At 41.4% G+C, this 23221-nt stretch overlaps 2 protein-coding genes across 2 annotated transcripts; one reads left to right on the top strand and one right to left on the bottom strand.

Annotated features, from left to right (window-relative positions):
* Positions 1–209: 209 nt before the first annotated feature.
* apoa4a (apolipoprotein A-IV a) lies at positions 210–1608 on the top strand (the record flags this gene model as incomplete). The annotated part of the gene is made up of 2 exons (XM_046325670.1): positions 210–357; positions 451–1608. Coding segments are annotated over 2 exons (345 nt in total), but the record flags the coding sequence as incomplete, so codon positions are not given.
* Positions 1609–2202: 594 nt separating this feature from the next.
* Positions 2203–15919, bottom strand: tomm40l (translocase of outer mitochondrial membrane 40 homolog, like). Its single transcript, XM_046326463.1, has 10 exons — positions 15830–15919; positions 14775–14992; positions 11406–11473; positions 9029–9121; positions 8431–8532; positions 8116–8221; positions 7897–8019; positions 5447–5523; positions 5245–5347; positions 2203–3639 (listed from the first exon to the last, which is right to left on the bottom strand). The coding sequence occupies exons 2-10, from the start codon at positions 14989–14991 to the stop codon at positions 3500–3502; spliced, it is 1029 nt and encodes a 342-aa protein (XP_046182419.1). The 5' UTR covers position 14992; positions 15830–15919; the 3' UTR covers positions 2203–3499.
* Positions 15920–23221: the final 7302 nt, after the last annotated feature.

The raw sequence follows: 23221 nt of genomic DNA, 5'->3' as shown, positions 1-23221 counted from the left end.
AAGTATAATCTCAAATACCCTCAAGTCTAGACTGAACATTTTATAATCTTCGGTCTCTCCTACAGGGTGCAAAACTTATGTTCTGTGGCAGGACCAGTCTAAGTGGATCAGACAGTGGTGCCACAGTCAAGTTAGTCTCAATATGTAGATAATAACACAATAGATTGGAGTTTGATAACTGTTGAGTAACCTTGTGACTTGGCCTCTATACTGACCTTTCTCTCGGTCTCTGGGAGTGCCTATGCTGTGAACCAGTACACTGTGGCCAGGTGACTCCTCTGACTCAGGACCTGCTGGCAAAGCTTTCCCAGGAGGCCAAACAACTGAAGGCTCACCTAGAGAAGGAACTGAGCACTGGCTGAAGGCCACTCTTTCCCTGAAGAGTGAGGAGCTGAAGGGAAGCCTGGAGAAGAGTATGTAGCAGCTGCAGGCCGAGCTGGGCCCCTAGCTGAAGCGACCAGAACCCGGAGGAGTTCCAGAATATCATGATTTCCCTGACCCAGAGCTCCAAGACTAAGCTGACTCAGAGAACACAGGAGCTCCAGCAGAATCTAGCCCCATATGGAGAGGACCTGACTACCCAACTGTCACCAAGAAGTGCCAGTAATCAGACTGATTTGACTTGTTCTACTAGAACTGCGTACTGATTAATAATTTTCCATCAAAGTCCAAAAGGGGCAATATGTACAGTATACTGACAGAGTATTGTTTGTCTCATACATAAACAAACACACATCTCTGTTTCAACAGTTAAATACTAAGCCTAATGCAATAACAATCAACTTAAAAATAGTATCATATGTTGTATCAAATTTAACCCTGAACAAAAAAAATGAACACAACAATTTAAGATTTTATTGAGTTAAAGTTCATATAAGGAAATCAGTCAATAGAAATAAATTCATGAGGCTGTAATCTATAGATTTCACATGACTGGGAACACATGAATCTGTTAGTCACAGATACCTTAAATCAAAAAGTAGGGGCGTGGGTCAGAAATCCAGTCAGTATCTGATGTGACCATTTGCCTGTGGAATGAAGTCCCACTTCTTTTTAATCACTTTGCGAATTTGTTGGATAGTGGCGGGAACTGTAACACGCTGTCGTACACCTTGATCCAGAGCATCCCAAACATGCTCAATGGGTGATATGTCTGGTGGGTATGCAGGCCATGGAAGAACTGGGACATTTTCAGCTTCCAGGAAATGTGTACAGATCCTTGAGACATGGGGCCATGCATAATCACGCGGAAGATAAATGGCCCGACAATGGGCCTCAGGATCTCGTCACGGTATCTCTGTGCATTCAAATTGTCAGCGATAAAATGCTATCATGTTCGTTGTCCGTAGCTTATGCCTGCCCCACCGCCATCCCAGGGCACTCTGCTCATAATATTGTCATCAGCAAACCGCTCAACCACATACATGTGGTCTGCAGTCGTGAAAGCGGTTGGACGTACAGAAAAATGATCTAAAACGACATTGAGGCAGCTTATGGTAGTGATTAACAGGAAATGCTCTAGTGGACATTCCTGCCGTCAGCATGCCTACTCAAAACTTGAGACATCTGTGGCATTATGTTGTGACAAAACTGCACATTTTAGAGTGGCATTTTAGTGTCCCCAGCACAAGGTGTGCCTGTGTAATGATCATGTTGTTTAACCAGCTTCTTGATATACCACAACTGTCAGGTGGATGGATTATTTTGGTAAAGAAGAAATGCTCACCAACAGGGATGTAAACAAATTTGTGCACAAATGGAGAGAAATACGTTTTTTGTGCGTATGGAACATTTCTGGGATCTTTTATTTCAGCTCATGAAATATGGGACCAACACTTTCCATGTTGCGCCTATATTTTTGTTCAGTGTAAATGTATGTACCACTATTGTTGTTTCACATGATCAGTTATCGGACTCTCCATCTCCTGACCAATATCTACATGTGACTCAGGACTATATTACAGAAGCTGTGCAGGATTCTATCATCAATAGAATAATCACATCTACTGTTGCCCTCTTGAAAAGAGTCTCAATTTCTTCAAGCAAACTTTCCTACATATCAGCATATGTCAGTATTATCATGTGTGATTTAAATTAATTAAACTCATGAACAGCATTCAGCTTATTCTCATCAATTGAAACAATTCAGGCTCTGTCAACTATGAGCAGAGAATTTGAAGCAATAAGAAACAAAAACAATTATCTCTGTATTTTGTAAGAAATGGCATTTATCCTTTTCCCAATAGATATATACAGGTAATATATACGATTATGAAAAAGATTTTCCTGCCCTCTGCCTCCCCAACCTAAAAAAACAAACAAAAAAGTGAAAAGAAGCAGATAGACCATACAACACAAAATAAATAAAAACAAACCGACCAAAACAAAACTGGACCGGCACAGACCTAAAAACAAAAGTACTATAATTTGATAGTTTCCTAACAGCAAGTGTTTTACTGAGTCCTCTTTTACTGCTGTCTGCTATGTTGGTCTTAATACGTTAGTCTCTGAAGTATATGGCCATTGTCCAATCTCATCATCACATTGTCCTCAATCTCTGACCCATGCATTTTAACCCCAATTTTGATAATTCGACTGATTATTTTAGTCCTAAAGATGCACCTTATTTACATTTCTTTGTTTAACCGTTCAATGATTATATACTACATGGACAAAAGTATGTGGACACCTGCTCGTTGAACATCTCATTCCAAAATCATGGGCATTGATATGGAGTTGGTCCCCCCTTGGCGCTCTAACAGCCTCCACTGTTCTGGGAAGGCTTTCCACTAGATGTTGGAACATTGGAAGCAAGTCCCCACAGCATTCAGCCACAACAGCATTAGGTGAGGTTGGGCAATTAGGTCTGGCTCGCAGTCGGCGTTCCAATTCATCCCAAAGGTGGTCAATGGGATTCATGAAGCTCCCGACAAATAGTTATTGTGCCGACTTTGCTTCCAGAGTGTTGCGATGGAGGACAGACGATTTATACGCACTTCAGCACTCTGCCGTTCTGTTCTGTGAGCTTGTGTGGTCTACCACTTCATGGCTGAGCCATTGTTGCACCTAGACGTTTCCACTTTACAATAACAGCTCTAGCAGGATAGAAAGGTGACAAACTGACTTGTTGTAAATGTAGTATCTTATGACAGTGCCACATGGAAAAAGTTACTGGGCTCTTCAGTAAGGCCATTCTACTGCCAATGTTTGTCTATGGAGATCGCATGGCGGTGTGCTCGATTTTATACACCTGTCAGCAACAGGTATGGCTGAAATAACCGAATCCACTAATTTCAAGGGGTGTCCACATACTTCTGTATATATAGTGTATATTTTAACACATGATTTAGGAAAAATTAACCTTTGGAACCAACAACAATGAACTTCTTAGTAGTCAGATGGGGACAAATTGAAGTGATGTGAGACTCGGTGGTGAGTCCAGGCTTGGTCTGTCCTTTCTATGAAGATTGCCTATAGGCTTTCCCCCACTCTGGTAAGTCTAACCGATGGTGATGCCAAAACCACATTGGAACTTGTTCTTCTTGTGGTTGAGGAAGGACCCCAGGACCAAAGAAAGAGGCAGAGGAAGTAGCTTCTTCTCTAGTGTGGCCCCCACCACCCAATTACTATCTATGGAGCCTGGAGTATTGGGGAGGAAAACAGAAAATTTAATAAGTGCTTTGAGAAAATATTCATAACTCTAGACTTATTCCACATTTTGTTCTGTTATTTAAAAATTGATGAAATATATACATTTTGCACATTTATTGAAAATGAAATTACAGAAATCAAATTGACATAAGTATTAACACCCCTTTGCTATGACGCTCCAAATTGAGCTCCGGTGCATTCAATTTCCTTTGATCATCCCTGATATGCCACTAGATTGGAGTCCACCTGTGGCCAATTCAATTGTTTGGACATGATTTAGAAAGAAACACACCTGTCTATATAAGGTCTCACAGTTGACAGTGCATGTCAGAGCAGAAACTATAGCATGAAGTCCAAGAAACTGTCCCTAGATCTCCAAGATAGAATTGTGATCAGGCATATACATATTGGGAAGGGTATACATTTAGAGTATTGAAAGTTTCCAAGAGCACAGTGGCCTCCATCATTGGGAAATTCAAAAAAAGATGGAACTATCCAGACTCTGCCTAGAGCTGACCGTGCAACCAAACTGAAGGACCTTGGTCAGGGAGGTGACCAAGAACCCAAAGCCCACTGACATAGCTACAGAGTTCCTTAGCTGAGATGGGAGAATATGCCAGAAGGACAACAGTCTCGACAGCACTTCATCAATCTGGGCTTTATTGGAGATGCCAGACGGAAGCCACTACTGAGAAAAAGGCACATTACAGCACAACTGAAGTTTGTGAAAAGGCACATGAAAAACAGAAGATAAGGCAAAATATTCTGTGGTCTGATGAGACAAACATTTAACTATTTGGCCTGAATGCAAAGCGCCATGTCTGGAGAAACCCAGGCACAGCTCATCACCCGTCTAACACCATGGTGGTGGAAGTATCATCAGGCTATGGGGATGCTTTTCAGGGGCAGGGAGACTTGTAAGGATAGCAGGAACAATGAACAGAGCCAAATACAGGCAAATCATTGATGAGAACCTGCTTCAGAGTTCAAACATTCGACTGGGGCAAAGATTTACATTCCAACAGGACAACGACCCCAAACATACAGCCAAAGCAATGCTGGAATGGCTTGAGAACAAAAATGTGAAAGTCCTTGAATGGCCCAGCCAAAGTCCAGACATGAATCCTATTGAAAATCTGTGGGAAGACTTGAAGATTGCTGTTCACTGTCACTCCACATCTAACTTAACAGAGCTCTAGAAAATCTGCCAGGAAGAAATGGGAGAAGAATCACCAAATCCAGATGTGCAAAGCTGATACAGACATACCCAAGACAACTCAAAGCTGTAATCACAGCCAATGGTTCTTCTTACAAAGGGGTCTGAATATTTATGTAAATCAGATATTTAATTTAAGAATTTTGTCAATTTCTAAAAACGTGTTTTCACTTTGTCATTATGGGGTAGTGAGAAATAAGACATTTAATCCATTCTGAATTCAGGCTGTAACAAAATGTTAAATAAGTAAAGGGGTGTGAATACTTTGAAGGAACTGTATATGAAAATACAAAAACAGCAAACAATGTAACAAAAGGCTAATATACAGGAATATACATATACTTTAAAATCAGTGTCCATACAAGCAGAAGCCATACCTTTGAAGAGCAAATTGGCTTTAGGCACATCTAGCTGGTAGCCAAATGAAACACTGGTCTCCTGCATTCGGGTGCTAGCCTCAAACTCAACACCCAACTGCAACTGTGGGATAAGAACAACAGTGAGAGAGCTGAAGACACTAACCAACACATTGGTAAAAAGTAATAGACACAGAAGGAAACCAATGGAATTGAGCAATACCGTGTCGTTGGCTTTGTGGTAGTAGGAGGCATGTGCCCCTGCTCCCCCTAGTGTCAATGTGGCAATGAAGTTACTGCCTGAAATAGCAAGAAACACCAGTCTTAAAATGGCATAGTGTAACACACACATCTATCCTATCCACTATAGAAAAATATCAGTTAGTGGACTATCGCTGCATTATCAAAAATACATGTTTGTAGAGTGTCAAATTAACACATCCCTGCCAGATGTCAACTACAATAAGAAAACACAAGGACCCATTCAGTGGCCAGAGAACAAAGGAAGATGAGCAAAAAATAGGAGAAGGACAACTCCTGCTGGGTGCTTGCTGTGAGTGGCACCCCTCTAGTCTACATCAACGCTTCTGTCAGCAAAAAGGGCGGCAGGTTTGAACCAAAAGGGCACCCAGACTTCTGTCAGAGACATGGACACAACAGGCTTCTGACGAAGAGTGACCGTGACTCAGCCAAGGAACTTGTCCATTGGACAACATTACACTGCTTGCAAAAGTGCCTCAAACTCTTATTTCCTCAAGCAAACAGTTTAAACGGACTGAAAAGACAGGCACACACCTGTCTATATAAAAAGGTCCCACAGCTGACAGTGCATGTCAGAGCAAAAACCAAGCCATGATTGAAGGAATTGTCCGTAGAGGATTGAGTTGAGGCACAGATCTGGGGAAGGACACCAAAAAATGTCTCCAGCTTTGAAGGTCCCCAAGAACACAGTGGCCTCAATCTTTCTTAAATGGAAGTTTGGAATCACCAAGACTCTTCCTAGAACTGGCTGCCTGGCCAAACTAAGCAAACGGGGGAGAAGGGCCTTGGTCAGTGAGTTACCAAGAACCCGATGGTCACAGACAGAGCTCATCTCTGTCGAGATGGGAGAATCTTCCAGAAGGACAACCATCTCTGCAGCACTCCACCAATCAGGCCCTTATGGTAGAGTGTCCAGATGGAAGCCACTCCTCAGTAAAAGACAGCCCACTTCAAGTTTTCCAAAAAGCACCTTAAGGACTCAGACCATGAGAAACAAGATTCTCAGGTCTGATGAAACCAAGATTGAAGTCTGGAGGAAACCTGGCACCATCCCTACGGTGAAGCATGGTGGTGGCAGCATCATACTGTGGAATGTTTTTCAGCAGCAGGGACTGGGAGACTAGTCAGGATCGAGGCAAAGATGAACAAAGCAATGTACAGAGATCCCTGATGAAAACCTGCTCCAGAGCGCTCAGGACCTCATACTGGGGCAAAGGTTCACCTTCCAACAGGACAACGACCCTAAGCACACAGCAAAGACAATGCAGGAGTGGCTTAGGGACAAGTCTCTGAATGTCCTTGAGTGGCCCAGGCAGAGCCCGGACTTGAACTTGATCTAAAATCTTTGGAGAGGCCTGAAAATAGCTGTGCAGCAACGCTCCCCATCCAACCTGACAGAGCTTGAGAGGATCTGCAGATAATGGGAGAAACTCCCCAAATAGAGGTGTGCCAAGCTTGTAGCGTCATACCCAAGAAGACTCAAGGCTGTAATCGCTGCCAAAGGTACTTCAGAGTATTGAGTAAATGTAATAGGATTTTTTCTTTTTGAATACATTTGCAAACATTTCTAAAAAAGTGTTTTTGTTTCGTCATTGATGAAGATAAAAAAAAAAAACAATGTAATCTACTTTAGAATAAGGCTGTAACGTAACAAAATAGAAAAAGAAAATAGAAAAAGTCCAGGGGTCTGAATTAGTCACAGAACAATGCAGGTGATGAATGGGGGCTGACCCAACCCTAGGAACTATTCCATCACCTAAGCCAATCACAGCACTCCTGACAGGAGGGCTCACCTCTCACAGTTTGGTTTTACAAACCACAAAACAATCCAAGGACGTCCCATGGCGGGGACCTTGTGGAATTCTGTGTCCTACTGAAATTCTTATTTTTGGACTCTGCTGGCATGGAGAGTTCTCTGAAGACTGCCCCAGACAGATGTGTAAGAGTTTTCCAGCTCAACCTCACCTTCTTCTCCCTGATTTGATGTGAGCGTGTCATCTGTAGGCTTCAATCGGTTACTTTATATTTTAAGTGTCTTGTTTTTGTTCTTTGAATCACATGCTATAAAAAAGGTTAGACAAACTCCCATATATACTTTTCTTATTTGTCTATAAAACATCTCCACTATTCATTCATCATGTACATTTATTGTTTTATCCTGGCTATTTCTAAAGTCCTTTGTTTGTAAAGATATCTTCTGTCTCCAAGCACACATTGCCTTGTCATTTTAACTTAATTGCCTTCAGAATTATAAGTTAACCATTTTATAGTTTCTTGCTGATTTATAGTAATAAGTGTACAAACTCCCTTACATGGTTTAGAATACACTTTAACTTCTGAAATCTAAGGGGGGGGGGGGCGCAGAGACTGGGTTGTTCCCATACTTCAGTGTGATTGTGGCCAATGCCTCACCTGTGTATCTGCCAGCTAGAGACATGACCGTGCCTTCCTCTCCTGGCCTGCGATGGTAAACCAGCTCCCCTCCCAAAGCCAGGGATGGGGTTATGGACTGGAGGTAGTGTGCTACAATAATACCTGACAGATGAAGTAGTAAGAGAAAATGATCAGCTTAAGATAGTTAGTTGGTGGTACATTTCAGTATTACAGAATATCTCCATTCACAAAGCTTACCAGAGCCTACAAGGACATCTGGGTTGCCCAGGGTAACAGCAGCAGTAAAGTCCTCTCCTCGGACCTCACAATCTCCTTGCCAGTTCACAAACTTTTGCTGCTGCGTCTGATGGCAGGACACACATTGATAAACATGTCATCAATCAGTCTGATGTAGTAACTTAAGTGGGCTATACACGGTCACCAAGCCTCCCAAATGTAAGGTCCAGGCGTTGAAGCTCTACTTCAAAGTATTGTTAATTACCACCTAATTTCAACTGCCAAGGTAAATGGCAGACTAAACAAACACTACCATAGAAATCCAAATATCTGTACCTGGAAGGCTAGTTTGGACCGGACTCTGTTGGAGATCTGGTGAATGACCTGGGCATTGAGGCTGCCGCTGTTGTCCATGTCTCCCACCATGACTGGGAAGGACTGCAGGCAGTAAACAATAGTTACAATATACAGGTAAAAACATTTCCAGAATAAGCTAATTTCACAAATACCAGCAACAATAACTGTAATATAGTTGTCATTGTCATTCATGACTGGTAGTGTGTGAACTTGACTGTATAAAAAAACATACTTCGGGATTTTGGCAATGAGGCTCTTTATCTACTTCCCCAGAGTCAGATGAACTCACGGACACCATTTTTGTGGTAGCATGCTCATAGATATAGATGCCCATAGACTTCCAGCCATTGCGCTAACACTAGTTAGCATCGGCTCACGAAAATACATTCTGGACACAGCGACATGGTATCCACCAGTTCTTCCGACTCTGGAGAAGTAGATGAAAGGCCAAAATCCCAAAGCACCCCTTTTAGCACTCAAATGAAGGGTTAAAACTTTATATAGCTGTATTGTGTACAGGGCTAATGTATCAAACAAATCTTCAGGATGTGGTATTAGCTAATTGGCTCGGACTCACCTCTGCTGGACCCATCTGCTTAGTTCCCACATAGGTGGCACCGAACCTGTAACTGGAATCGCCTAGGGTGCTGAGCATTACTGTGTGATTCACCTGATGGGATCGATCAGAGGGAGGACAACATTTCATGTTTCTGTCAGCAATGCTCCTCAAGCAAACATCTGCGTATTGTGTAAAATTAAGAGACAAAAGCTTCCCACCAGCTTGGTTGTTGCCTTATTTGGTTACGAGCGCAAGACCAGAACTAATCCTAACACAGTATTATCAAAGTTTCTAAACCCAGAGGCTTAACATCGTAAGACTTCAGGGAACGCTTCCGGAGCAGACCAGACAGGGCTTTGAGAAGTCAATGAGCGAAGAGAAATTATTCCTTGGTTAATTTTCTCAAAACCTAAATTCGAACCACTGTCTTAAGTAGCTGAACATGTTATTACTCCAACCTCATGAAAGTGACAAACTGACATTTATACACTGCTCAAAAACATAAAGGGAATACTTAAACAACACAATGCAACTCCAAGTCAATCACACTTCTGTGAAATCAAACTGTCCACTTAGGAAGCAACACTGATTGACAATACATTTCACATGCTGTTGTGCAAATGGAATAGACAACAGGTGGAAATTATAGGCAATTAGCAAGACACCCCCAATAAAGGAGTGGTTCTGCAGGTGGGGACTACAGTTCCTATGCTTCCTGGCTGATGTTTTGGTCACTTTTGAATGCTGGCGGTGCCTTCACTCTAGTGGTAGCATGAGACAACCCACACAAGTGGCTCAGGTAGTGCAGCTCATCCAGGATGGAACATCAATGCGGGCTGTGGCAAGAAGGTTTGCTGTGTCTGTCAGCGTAGTGTCCAGAGCATGGAGGCACTACCAGGACACAGGTCAGTACATCAGGAGATGTGGAGGAGGCCGTAGGAGGGCAACAACCCAGCAGCAGGGCCGCTACCTCTGCCTTTGTGCAAGGAGGAGTAGGAGGAGCACTGCCAGAGCCCTGCAAAATGACCTCCAGCAGGCCACAAATCTGCATGTGTCTGCACAAACGGTTAGAAACAGACTCCATGAGGGTGGTATGAGGGCCCGACGTCCACAGGTGGGGGTTGTGCTTACAGCCCAACACTGTGCAGGACGTTTTTCTATTTGCCAGAGAACACCAAGATTGGCAAATTCGCCACTGGCGCCCTGTGCTCTTCACAGATGAAAGCAGGTTCACACTGAGCACATGACAGACGTGACAGTCTGGAGACGCCGTGGAGAACGTTCTACTGCCTGTAACATCCTCCAGCATGACCGGTTTGGTGGTGGGTCAGTCAGTGTGAGGTGGCATTTCCTTGGTGGGGCCGCACAGCCCTCCATGTGCTCGCCAGAGGTAGCCTGACTGCCATTAGGTACCGAGATGAGATCCTCAGACCCCTTGTGAGACCATATGCTGGTGTGGTTGACCCTAGGTTCCTCCTAATGCAAGACAATGCTAGACCTCATGTGGCTGGAGTGTGTCAGCAGTTCCTGCAAGAGGAAGGCATTGATGCTATGGACTGGCCCGTCCGTTCCCCAGACCTGAATCCAATTGAGCACATCTGGGACATCATGTCTCGCTCCATCCACCAACGCCACGTTGCACCACAGACTGTCCAGGAGTTGGCGGATGCTTTAGTCCAGGTCTGGGAGGAGATCCCTCAGGAGACCATCCGCCACCTCATCAGGAGCATGCCCAGGCGTTGTAGGGAGGTCATACAGGCACGTGGAGGCCACACACTACTGAGCCTCATTTTGACTTGCTTTAAGGACATTACATCAAAGTTGGATCAGCCTGTAGTGTGGTTTTCCACTTTAATTTTGAGTGTGACTCCAAATCTAGACCTCCATGGGTTGGTAAATTTGATTTCCATTGATAATGTGTGTGATTTTGTTGTCAACATTCAACTATGTAAAGAAAAAGTATTTAATAAGAATATTTCATTCATTCAGATCTAGGATGTGTTATTTTAGTGTTCCCTTTATTTTTTTGAGCAGTGTATTTGTCAAACAACTATGTTGAAGGATTGCCTTTGATTTTTGACTGCCTGCACATGCACAGATCGGCACGAGACAACCGTTAGACCTGACTGCGTGTTTCTGAGCATGAACATAGCTAGCCAACGTCACCATGACATCCCCTACAAGCGTGATGGGGGACTTTATTGGAGAAGCAGTTTCTACACATCTTCAAACTAAACCATCTTTGGTTTTATACTCGAAATCCGTAAACTTAATGAAATTATTTGCCAGGGGAGATCTATCTCTAGATGGAATGATGAAATGAGGCTCAGGATCAAAGGCCATTCACAACATCATTTTACTAGTAGAAAATTGAGATGTAGTGACCTTTACTGACCTGGAAGTGATTACTCAGGCCCTTGTTAACGATTAGTCTTACACCCTCCATCTGCATGGGGAACACCTCTGGAAAGACAGGTAGAAATGGGAACTGATTGAGATTACGTGTAGGCCTACAACATGAAGACACAGAACCATTAAAAAGGAGTGGTTCACTATCTTGGTATATTGTGTGTTATAGAAGGGTCCAGACACCCGTTTTTGCGATTTCACTTGGGTGAGAAACTAACCTCACTTCCGCATTCTGCCTTACGAGGGCTCTGGAAAAACAAAAACACCCAATAGTGATGCAGGTCTTTAGATGTTGTACATATGAAACTGTGCAATTCCAAAACTTTACCCGCAACATTATGTTCCATATTGTGTGACTCGAGCGGTTTCCCTTACCAGCTGTGCTGCGAGGGCTACACGGAAAGGGAACACTGCTGCTAAGGGGAACCGTCACAAAAATGTAATAATGTTGCCGATAACGTTTGGAATTACACAATCTCATGTGTACAACATCTAAAGACCTGCAGCACTATACTGACAGCTTTGCCCTTTCTGAAATGATGTGTTTGGATGTTTTGGGAGCCTTCGTTCATGTTTTTCCAGAGCCCACACACTGCAGAACGAGCAAGTCTATTGTGGGTGCGTTAGGTTTCTCAAAACCAAGTTTAAAAAAATAAATAAAAAAAGAAAAGTGCCTGGACACTTCTATCACATGCCATTTATGTCAACACTATAGATATGGTTCTAGAAAAGTGAACCAATCCTTTTAACACTAGAACTACCTGGCCTTTCAGCCTATAAGTACCTGCTAAAGAATGTTGCCAGCCATCACCTTTAGCATATGCATCGGATGCATATCAACCGGTACAGTGCAGCAAACATATGCACCAACACTTGATTCATTGCATATAGAAATACACATACATAAAAAATACAAAGTTTAGATCGTCATGGATGTTTTGTATAATTCCACCAAGTCCTAGGAAAACCCCCCCACCTATAGCCTATTTTCATTTACCTTATTATAAAAACAGTAAACAAAAGCACCAGTGTATGAATAATTGTAATGGATGAATTTTATAAATAAATATTTGTGGAAATATATTAATGCCAAAATATAAAAACAAATTTGTTGATCGTATCATACACTGTATTGTGCCCTTATGGGTGTGCCTTTACATATGAATATTGCTCCCGAGTGGCGCAGCGGTCCAAGGCACTGCACCTCAGCGCTAGAGGCGTCACTACAGAACCTGGTTCGATCACGGGCTGCATCACGGTCTCTCGGAAAAGAGTTCATCCATAGACATGGTCCACCTGTTTCCTTTTCTGTGCGCATGAGCAACAGTACAATCTGATGTGCTGCAACATCTGCATGTCACATCAACTCGTCTCTACCCAAACCCTGCCATCCGTCCCAGACTGGTCTCACCGTGGCAGTTGGGATCACAGCCTTAGCTGGCTCTGTTCTGGTTTTTCTGCAGCGAGGCCCGGGCATTGGAGGCTTGAAATCAACATCTGAATCAGATGAAGACTTAAAAATCAGCAAAAATAAAATACATTTTAAGCTCGACTCCAACTCATCTAAATTCTGCACCATTTGCAATGCCGTCAGTAAGTCCATTCATTTGCATTGGCTTGCCATTGTGAACTACACACATTGTATTTTGTACTCTGTGTCTGATTTGACTCTGAGGGGAAATTATGTACAATTTCCAGCCTTTCATTATAAAACAATTAGACCCCCAACAACACCCAGAGCTATTCATCAAAATTACACTATTGTTCTAAATTCAGTCATCCTCATCATTTAGTTACTTTAAGTCACATGCATTATTATCAGCTTCTATCGGCCATTTATCCATTGACGACAGAATAGCATATTTAAAATGTTACGTGTATTATGTTACTAGTTTTTGCTTAGCAGCCAGAGCAATACTGTAGCATGAGTGATCATGTGCTGAATGCAGCACTGATATTCCTAGAAAAAGTCAAATGTGGAAATACAGCTGCGCCTCTTGAATTAGGGGTTATCTGATAAAGGTAAGTGTAACTGAAACTGCAGAATATGCTCTCCGATACAATATAGTAATCAAAATATTTTATCTGCATGTGACTGAAGGAGGATTTGATAAAGTGATACTCCTTTCACTGCATCTGTAAATTACAAGATGCTCCTATCTCCTCATGTACAATTTGACAAATGATAGGCCTAATATTGTCACTCATCAGGTTATTGTCAATTGAATATTGTCTATAGGCTAACTCTTATTATGTGTGAAATTAGTTTTGGTATAGTTTCGATGGGCCAGCTGTGCAGGCTCACTGGCATCGTTTCCCGCTCATAAAATTGGATCGAGTGAAGGATATGTTTTGCATTATTCTAAAGGCCTACTGCAACACATGGCATGGGTTTGTTTCCCTTACTGTAGCTATTACTAATCACGTTTATTGTAACAAACAGTCCCGTAACAGCTTATTTTTAAATGTAAAAGGGCATAGTATCAACCTGCAAGGCACGCTGTCAAATGAATAACATGAACGCCAACGCTGATAAATAGGCTTAACACAAACCCAGTACGCTACTGTTGTTCAAAATTAATTCAACCCCTTCACCTTCCTTATCATTCAGTTAGGCCTCATTGAAATTTGATTGTGAAGTAACTTGAACAATTATCACCCATTCCCTACATTTGTCATTAATGCAGTGGGCTGGTGTCGATTGCTTTGCTGGATAGAGTCATGGATATGTTTTGCAGTAGGCCTTCAGAATAACATGTTTTCATTTCCCGTACAATAAATGTAATTAAAAGAGTTATAGTAAATTAAAGTCCAATAACAGCTTATTTTTTTACAAAGTAAAACAATAGAGAATAGTATCAACCCCCAAGGTGTGAAATTATTTGCTGCTGATAAATGCGTATATATAAAAAAAAAAACATTACACTATTGTCTTTCTAAATGAAATCAACCTCCTTATCATTCAGTTAGGCCCAATTTAAATTCCATTATCACCCATTCATCATTCATTCAGTGAGCATAGAGAGACATTAGATTAGTGCCTGGCTGGGTACCAATATCCTACAGCACATTGTTTTGGCAGGTTAAGCTGGGAATAGGTGAGAAACAAAAAGAAAAACTGGTAAAAAGGCTCTAAATACTTCTCTGTTTGTGATTTAAAAATTCTGACAAATGAGCAGAGTCAAATACAAACATTTAGGAAAAGTGAGGGAAGGAGCAGGACATTTTTGTATTTTTATAAAATAAACGTCAGTGGCCGTTGGCCTATTCACCTACATTTGCACTATTCAATTCACAGATCTCATCTACATGGCGGAGGACTTTCTCTACATATTTCATGGACTAATCTGTTTACCTTTGCACTTGCGGTGGCACTCCTCAAACGTGCCAGGGTTGGCCAGAGGGCCTTCTGCCTCCACCTGCTGACCGGGTGCCGCATTGCCTGAAGGCAGTACAGGTGATACTGGGGGCATTGAGAAGCCTGGGGGTACCGTCATCCCTGGGCCGCCAGGACTACCACCAGCAGGAGCCGGTGGCGGGTTGGGGGAGCTGGCTGCCAAAACACTGCCCATTCTGTGAGAGGAGATGATAGGATGAGAGAGGTCGAGGTAGAAAAGGGGGAGGATATATGTGATGGTTTGCTGGAAGATGCTGGGTGTATGGTTAGCTATCTCTGGGCAGTTGACCAGTAGGGGCAATAGAAAACTGGTACATGAAGAGATGGGGCTGTTGGTCAAAATAACAGCAAAGACAACAAAAGCGCACCACTTGTTTACATGTCAACATAGATTACATTGTAGTGTTCAATTTACAGAGGGAACGCCTATAAAGTACAATTGTGGCCTAGCCATGAATGCTGATCACGAGTTTTATAACATATTCCCAAAGATTGAGTTGGATCATTAGAGGTTTACATACAAAGCATGTTTTTTTTTAGCTACATAGCTAGTTGGCACAGATTGCATTTACGTGATGGTCATCATTGAATGGGTAGCTCAAAACCCATGCCAGTAATGAAAGATTTATTGTAGCAGTTACCATCTCACCCAGTGCTATGGTGCTGAATTAATTGGGATTATTTCTGGCCATTACTGACAGCTAGCAAGTTAAATAATTCAATCGGCTAACATGTATCTAGATGGCTAACCTGTTAGCTAGTCTGCTGTAACTAGTAGTTAGCTAACGAATGGTGTAGGAGGTATGTTGTAAAACGACGGCAATGAAACGTTAGCTAGCTAGCTGCATAGGCTCTCCACACCTACTATATCCTAATGTTCTTATAGAAGACGCGGATGAAACACCTTCTCGGTAAATAATTAAGAGCCTAATTCACAAGATCCTCAGCAACGCAAAAAGTACAATTTTTAGGCTGTCTATTTTCAATGAAACCTCGCTGAAATTGCTACTCACGTTGTGATTTCCAGAGGACGATCCAACACCCGGCAGTAACGTAAGAAGACCTCAAACTGCCATGCGTCATAGCTAAAACCCGCCTACTTACTTGAGGTGGCACTTGGATTGGGCAAATGAGCACACTTCTGAACAACGTGTGGCAGAAATACATGTCAATCTCAGCGTAAACAACCAGCACGGCACCACTGAGGTAAAAGAAAACTCAAGCTGATAATTCGAAGGCATGGTCTTGTAATTTCGACCACACCTCCATTTGTAGCCAACTGGTTATTAGACGTTTCAGTCACAAAAGAACTGCAATAAGATTGGACAAATGCAATATCTGCCTTACCCAACAAACGCTTGCTGATAGATTGCAAAATGGACTCTTTTTCTGATTTGGAAAAGACAGCAAGGTTCTCAAAGGCTGAAGGTGGGATCATCACTGTTTGGAGGCTGCTGATTGGTGGACGAGGGGAGTCATTGAGGTTGGTTGCAGTTCAGGGATGTAAAATTAAAAAGTGCTGCCTGTGAAGGTCAGTGACAGCACGAGGGTCTTGAGTCAAATTCAGAAAAACGACTGGAATAGCTCCTACACCACTTTTTCCACAGGGCCGGATTACCACATGCTCTGGGATCGCTGACCTTCAGAGGTTGGGGCCCTTCTGGTGGGGGTGAAGGGTCAGAGAGCACATGATAGCAAAATGTATAGAATTGCAGAACATTTGCTTTAAAACGGCAAAATTTTCTCTCAAATTGTTAACAAAATAATAAGATGTGCTATAAAAAGAAGTGTAGAATTGCAGACAATTTGCTTTAAAACATGACAAAATGTGTAGAATAGCATTATAAAACTGCACATTTTACTCTGCACCATTACGAAATGAGTGGACTTAACTTGCAACAATTTTCAACCACTAACAAACGCAGCAATGTTGTGGATGTGTGCTTTGTGCTGACACACGTCCATCAATATCTATGGAAGCTTTACCTTTCAGTTAAGAGTAATGACCTGAGCAGTCACTAACTTTACATCGCTCTGGATAAGAGAATCTGCTTAATTTGAATGTAAGAATGTAGGCCTAAACACCTGAGTGCAGACAGCAATGTGTAAAAGTATCACAAAAGCACAACCTGTCATGTACACAAGCCTTCAAAGACAGGAACAATGAAAAACACCACACTTTCAATTGAGTTCATTTTTATTACATTTTATAACCCCCTGTATTAATTCCAATGTCATTAAAGTACAGTTTAAGACTCTGATAGAAGTAGATAATTGAAGTACGCTTCTTGTATTGATTGTTTCTAGGGTTACCGAGGGGGGAGGTGTAAACAAGCCAAATTGACATAGTTGCATTTTAAATTGTAATATTGTAAGAAAATTAATGGTGCAACTTTACCCATCGACTTTCTCTATAATCAGATCAAGCATACATGTATGCTCCAATATAGTGGCTGACTACGGCTGTCTGATTTGTAAGACAAACTACCTCGTCAAAGTTTGTGTTAAGACCTCCGTTTGTAATTCTCACTCTAAATGGGGCTGAACAGTTTTGAAAATAACAAATGAAAAAGTAAAAGCCACCAAGGTGTGTACATTCCCACATACAGTGCCTTCAGAAAGTGTTCACACCCCTTGAATTTTCCCACATTTTATGAAAAGCTGAATTGTCTTGAGTCAATAAGTATTCAAACCCCTTTGTTATGACAAGCCAAAATAAGTTTGGGAGAAAAAAAATGTGCTTAAGTTTCATGGACACACTGTGTGCAATAGTGTTAAACATGATTTATTAGTGACTACCTCATCTCTGTACCTCACACATATATTTATCCCTCAGTCAAGCTGTCAATTTCAAACACAGATTCAACTGCAAAAACCTGCAAGGTTTTCAAATGTCTCTCAAAGAAGGGTACCTAAAGCAGACACTGAATATCCCTTTGAGGATGGTGAAGTTACTAATTACACTTGTGGTTGAATCTGTGTTTGAAATTGACAGCTTGACTGAGGGATAAATATACTGGAGGATGGATCAACAATATTGTAGTTACTCCACAATACTAACCCAGTGAAAAGGAAGACTGTATAGAATAAAAAATATTCCAAAACATGCATCCTGTTTGCATCAAGGCACTAAAGTAATACTGCAAAAAATGTGGCAAAGCAATTCACTGTTTGTCCTGAATACAAAGTGTTATGTTTGTGGAAAATCCAAAGCAAACATTACTGAATACCACTCTCCATATTTTCAAGCATAGTGGTGGCTGCATCATGTTATAGGTAATCTTGTAATCATTAAGGACTGGGGAGTTTCTCAGGATAAAAAGGAAATGGAATGGAGCTAAACACAGACAAAAACCTAAAGGGAAAGCTGGCTCAAGTCTGCTTTCCACCAGTCACTGGGAGATTAATTCATATTTCAGCAGGGCAATAACCTAAAACACAAGGCCAAATCTACACTGGAGTTACTTACCAAGAAGGAAGTGAATGTTCCTGAGTGGCCGAGTTATAGTTTTGCATTAAAATCTACTTGATAACTATGACAAGTCCTGAAAATGGTTGCCTAGCAATGATCAAGAGCTTGAAGAATTTTGAAAATAATAAATGGGTAAATGTTGCACAATCCAGGTGTGGAAAGCTCTTATCCAGAAAGACTCACAGTTGTATTCGCTGCCAAAGGTGCTTCTACAAAGTATTGATTCAGGGGTGTAAATACTTATGCAAATTAGATATTTATGCATTTCATTTGAAAACATTTCTAAAAACATGTTTTCACTTGGTCATTATGGGGTATTGTGTGTAGATGGGTGAGAAATAAATCTATTTAATCCATTTTGAATTCAGGCTGCAACAACAACATGTGGAATAAGTCTAGGGGTATTAATACTTTCTGAAGGCACTGTACAATAACTACAGAAAACACAGGACAACGGAATTCTGAAATGGCTTCTCCCCCTTAATGACCACAGAAAATGTTTTACTCACTTATGTGACAAATTTAACCGTGGCTATGTTTAAAATGTCCAAACAAGTAATTTAATTAATTCATTAATTAAATTGAGCAAATTAGAATTTTAGTACCAGTCATTCATCCAGTTTCCAGGAACAGAATACACTATTTTCTTTCCAGCTCTTGCAAAATTCAGTCTCTCAGTTTATTGAATGTAGCGTCTCTGCATGTAAGAGGAGTCTGCATTAGAGAAGCACAACACAGTCATGCATGCAATTCAGAATTTGTGCAACTGGACATACAGTGAGTGGGGAGAACAAGTATTTGATACTGCCGAAATGCAAATGAATTACTTAAAAATCATACAATGTGATTTTCTGGATTTTTGTATTAGATTCCGTCTCTCATAGTTGAAGTGTACCTATGATAAAAATGACAGATCTCTACATGCTTTGTAAGTAGGAAAACCTGCAAAATCGGCAGTGTATCAAATACTTGTTCTCCCCACTGTACATTTGAGGCTTCGCTGTATTAGCTCTATTGCAATTTGGGAATCAGGGGTATTCTGGTTTCTGTACCAGTTTATTTTCTCTAAACCCCATGCTGCAATACCATAATTCATATATTAATTGTATTATACCCCAAACCCCTTTTACCTTTCCCCACCATAGACCATATAGGCTAGCTCTTACTCGTGGTTTTAAGGACATGATTACCTTTTCCAAACATCTTGGAGTAAGTTAACCTTCCCTCCCCCATTTGTACTCATTCATTCACACAGTCACATCTTGACTCAATGGCCAAGAGCACGCACACACAGATCCACACAGGATTAGACAGTGACATACACTCAGTGGCCAGTTTATTAGGTACACTACACCGCTCACGAAAATGGCTAGCTCCTACAGACGAGTCACGTGGCCGTGGCTTGCTCAATATAGGCAATGTAGCATATACAGGCATCGACGCATTCAGTTACTGGTCAACTGAACGTTAGAATGGGCAAAATGAGTGACCTAAGCATCTGAGCGTGTTATGATCGTCAGTGTCAAGCGCGCCAGTTCCAGTATTTCAAAAAAAATGTCCGGCGTCCTTTTCATGCAAGACAGTGTCTAGGGTTTACCAAGAATGGTGTGAAAAATAAAACACATCCAGCCAGGGACAGTCCTGTTGGTAAAAACAGCTCGTTGATGAGAGGTCACGGTGAATGGCAAGAATCATGCAAGCTAACAGGCAGGCCACAAACAGGCAAATAACGGCGCAGTACAACAGTGGTGAGCAGAACGGCATCTCTGAAAGCACAACTTGTGGATTCTTGTCATGGATGGGCTATTGCAGCAGACGACCACACCGGGTTCCAAACCTATCAGCTAAAAACAAGAAGTGGCTCCAGTGAGCACGCGATCACCCACACTGGACAATTAAGGAGTGGAAAAACATTGCCTGGTCCGACGAATCCCGGTTCCTGTTGCGTCATACTGATGGCAGAGTCGGGATTTGGCGTAAGCAATTCCATGGCCACATCCTGCCTGGTGTCAACGGTACAGGCTGATGGTGGTGTAATGGTTTGCTGAATGTTTTCCTGGCACACATTAGGTCCCTTGATAGGAATTGAGCAATGTTTCCATGCCCCAAATAATTCAGGCTGTTCTGGAGGCAAAGGGGGGTCTGACCAGGTACTAGATGGGTGTACCTAATAAACTGAGTATACAGACATTTACCCACTGACAGACTGAATATTCCATCTCTACACTCTTAACATTGCCTGTTTTCTAATCCCCTTTGTGACCACTGATGGGAAAGAACAATATGTGAAAGGAATTTGAAAAACTCTGCCTTGGGCTAGTTTGGAGTTTACACTATATGGCTAGTGTTGACCTATTCTGTCTTTGCACAGTATGGGTCACAAAGTAGACCAGAAAACAGGCTATGGACAACAGCCATACAGGTATTAAGACATTGTATGTCACTCACAGACAAACAAGCACACAGAAACATTCACAATTGCATACAGAAATTCACATTTCAGCCAATTGAACAGCCATTCATATACAGACACACAGGCAATCACATTCATACCAACAAACAAATGAGACGGGACACTAACTTACTCTTAAAACACACCAACCAACCCTGTTTCTCACACACCAAGTTTCTCTCTATGACGCACGTGCGCGCGCGCACACACACACACACACACACACACACACACACACACACACACACACACACACACACACACACACACACACACACACACACACACACACACACACACACACACACACACACACACACACACACACACACGCAAAGCACACAAAATGCCATGACGTGACATTACACTTTTTTGGTTTCTGTTCAATATAAATCCTGAAAGTCAGTATTTAAAATCAAACAAAATAAAAAAAATCTAATTCAAAACTACCTCCACCATGAAGCAAATTCATATTTTTTGTTTGTTATTGTAAACAAATTGTGTAAACAACGAATTATTTACAAACCAATTTCCTCAAAATGATACCAACCACCTCGTAAAAAGATTGACCTGGATAACCAGTATGACTGCTCGGATAGCATTCTCTCCAGTACTTAAAATAAGCAAACTAATGGTCAAAATATAATACTTTTTTGTACTTTGGGAAAAAAATTACAAATGTGTTGAGTTTCAGATCTGTTGCAAACCATATTGGTTGGTCCACTGTTGTGCTGGAGTTCTTAAGTACCAGAGAGAAGAAAAGATTCAAGATGACTCGCAAACCCACACAAACCCAGTGCCATAAAACCCTGCTCTGCCCCCCTCCCTGATTAGCAAGCTTTGTCAAAAATAATTTCAAAAGAAGCAAAAAAAAACATCACATATTTTCCTCTGCTTTCATCATCAGCTAAACATTTGTAGCAGGACCAAAACAAAAGATTACAGCTGCCAGTTTGAAGATGCTACAATTCACTTTCAAATATAATTCTGATGTGAGCCAACCCACCCCACACACAAGAATAGTCCCTCAGCTTTTCACAATCATAACAAAACTGTACGACCCCCCCCTCCAAAAAAAAACTCAGGGTGTTCCCAACCTAATGAATAGCAGAGATAACAAATGAGAGTTCTGCCAAGTTCTCTGCTCTGTATGTATCATATCAAAATACCCGCCCTTCTTTACATTTACATTTAAGTCATTTAGCAGACGCTCTTATCCAGAGCGACTTCTTTCTTGGAGCCAGGCTGAGGAACATCACCCAAGAGCTCTGAGGTTTCTAAAATAAAAGCTTGGTTTTTTGTTACCCAGTTTTTAGTCTAAATATACTATATTTTGTGCCAATGGGCTGCATGTACCATTTGGCTGCACAGTACATATTGGCAATTAATACATTCACAACACTTTGGAGATGACATTTTTACATTTGAGTCATTTAGATTGATTCAAATTAGACCCTAAACCGAAGGACATACCCACAAAACTGTATCAACATTAAATGTCTGCCTCTAAAAAACATATTATATGACCCTCCTCACATTGAGGAAGAAAAAGCAGGTCTCAAAAATATGTTGAACCATGTTGTTTTGTACAAAGAATACGTCAAGATTGCCTCAATTCAGGCCAATGTTAGAGGGCCTTTTTACTGAATAATGTGTTTTGTTTCCTTGTGTTTGTTTTTCATGTAATGTGTAATAAATGTGTATATAGATATTTATAGTGTAATTATTGTTTATTGAGGTGTTCATGCAGGGCTCATATGTGAAAGAGACAGTGGTTAAAAAAAGATCCCATGCTGATCGTAATCTCCAACAACACCTTGTGCGTCTTTCAGAAATTGGATGCATATGACTGAATAGATTGTAATTTCTACCTGTTCTTTCCATAGCTGCAGACATATGGGCCTGTTTCCTATATAGTGCACTACTTTATGGGTCCTGGTTAAAATTAGTGCACTACTTTATGGGTCCTGGTCAAAAGTAGTGCACTACTTTATGGGGCCTGATCAAAAGTAGTGCACTACTTTATGGGGCCTGATCAAAAGTAGTGCACTACTTTACAGGTCCTGGTCGAAAGTAGTGCACTACTTTATGGGTCCTGGTCAAAAGTAGTGCACTACTTTATGGGTTCTGGTCAAAAGTAGTGCACTTTATAGAGAATAGGGTGATATTTTGACCCATAATCACATCACCACCGCAACATAAGTATGAAAGCTCAGAAAATAGTTTTACTAGTAAAATGCTGCACAAGCTCAGTAATTGGATGCTACTGTGTTTTCATGAACTGCTCCTATACTGGTCTGAGATCGTTTATATATACTTTTGTCCGGTGCTATATTAACTTGATTGTAGGTTACCATCCACAGTTTTTACAATGGGCCCAGTCTTATCTTCTTTAAGTAGTCTTATATCATATTTATATCTTATTCACATGATTGATTGTTCATAGTGACAGTCACGTTGCGTCTAAGTAAAAGCTGCCCT

The sequence above is a fragment of the Oncorhynchus gorbuscha genome, linkage group LG24 (genome assembly GCF_021184085.1).
Source record: "Oncorhynchus gorbuscha isolate QuinsamMale2020 ecotype Even-year linkage group LG24, OgorEven_v1.0, whole genome shotgun sequence".
Lineage (NCBI taxonomy): Eukaryota > Metazoa > Chordata > Actinopteri > Salmoniformes > Salmonidae > Oncorhynchus > Oncorhynchus gorbuscha.
Note: the sequence above shows the minus strand (reverse complement) of the source record. Positions and strands in the feature narration are given on the sequence as shown.

Excerpts from the sequence above, each read along its gene's own strand:
- tomm40l (XM_046326463.1), bottom strand. The coding sequence starts at position 14,991 with ATGGGCAGTGTTTTGGCAGCCAGCTCCCCCAACCCGCCACCGGCTCCT. Across the intron at positions 5,524-7,896 it reads TCTAGCTGGCAGATACACAG|GCAGTAACTTCATTGCCACA; the intron begins GTGAGGCATTGG and ends TTGCTATTTCAG. Across the intron at positions 3,640-5,244 it reads AGCCAATTTGCTCTTCAAAG|GCTCCATAGATAGTAATTGG; the intron begins GTATGGCTTCTG and ends CCAATACTCCAG.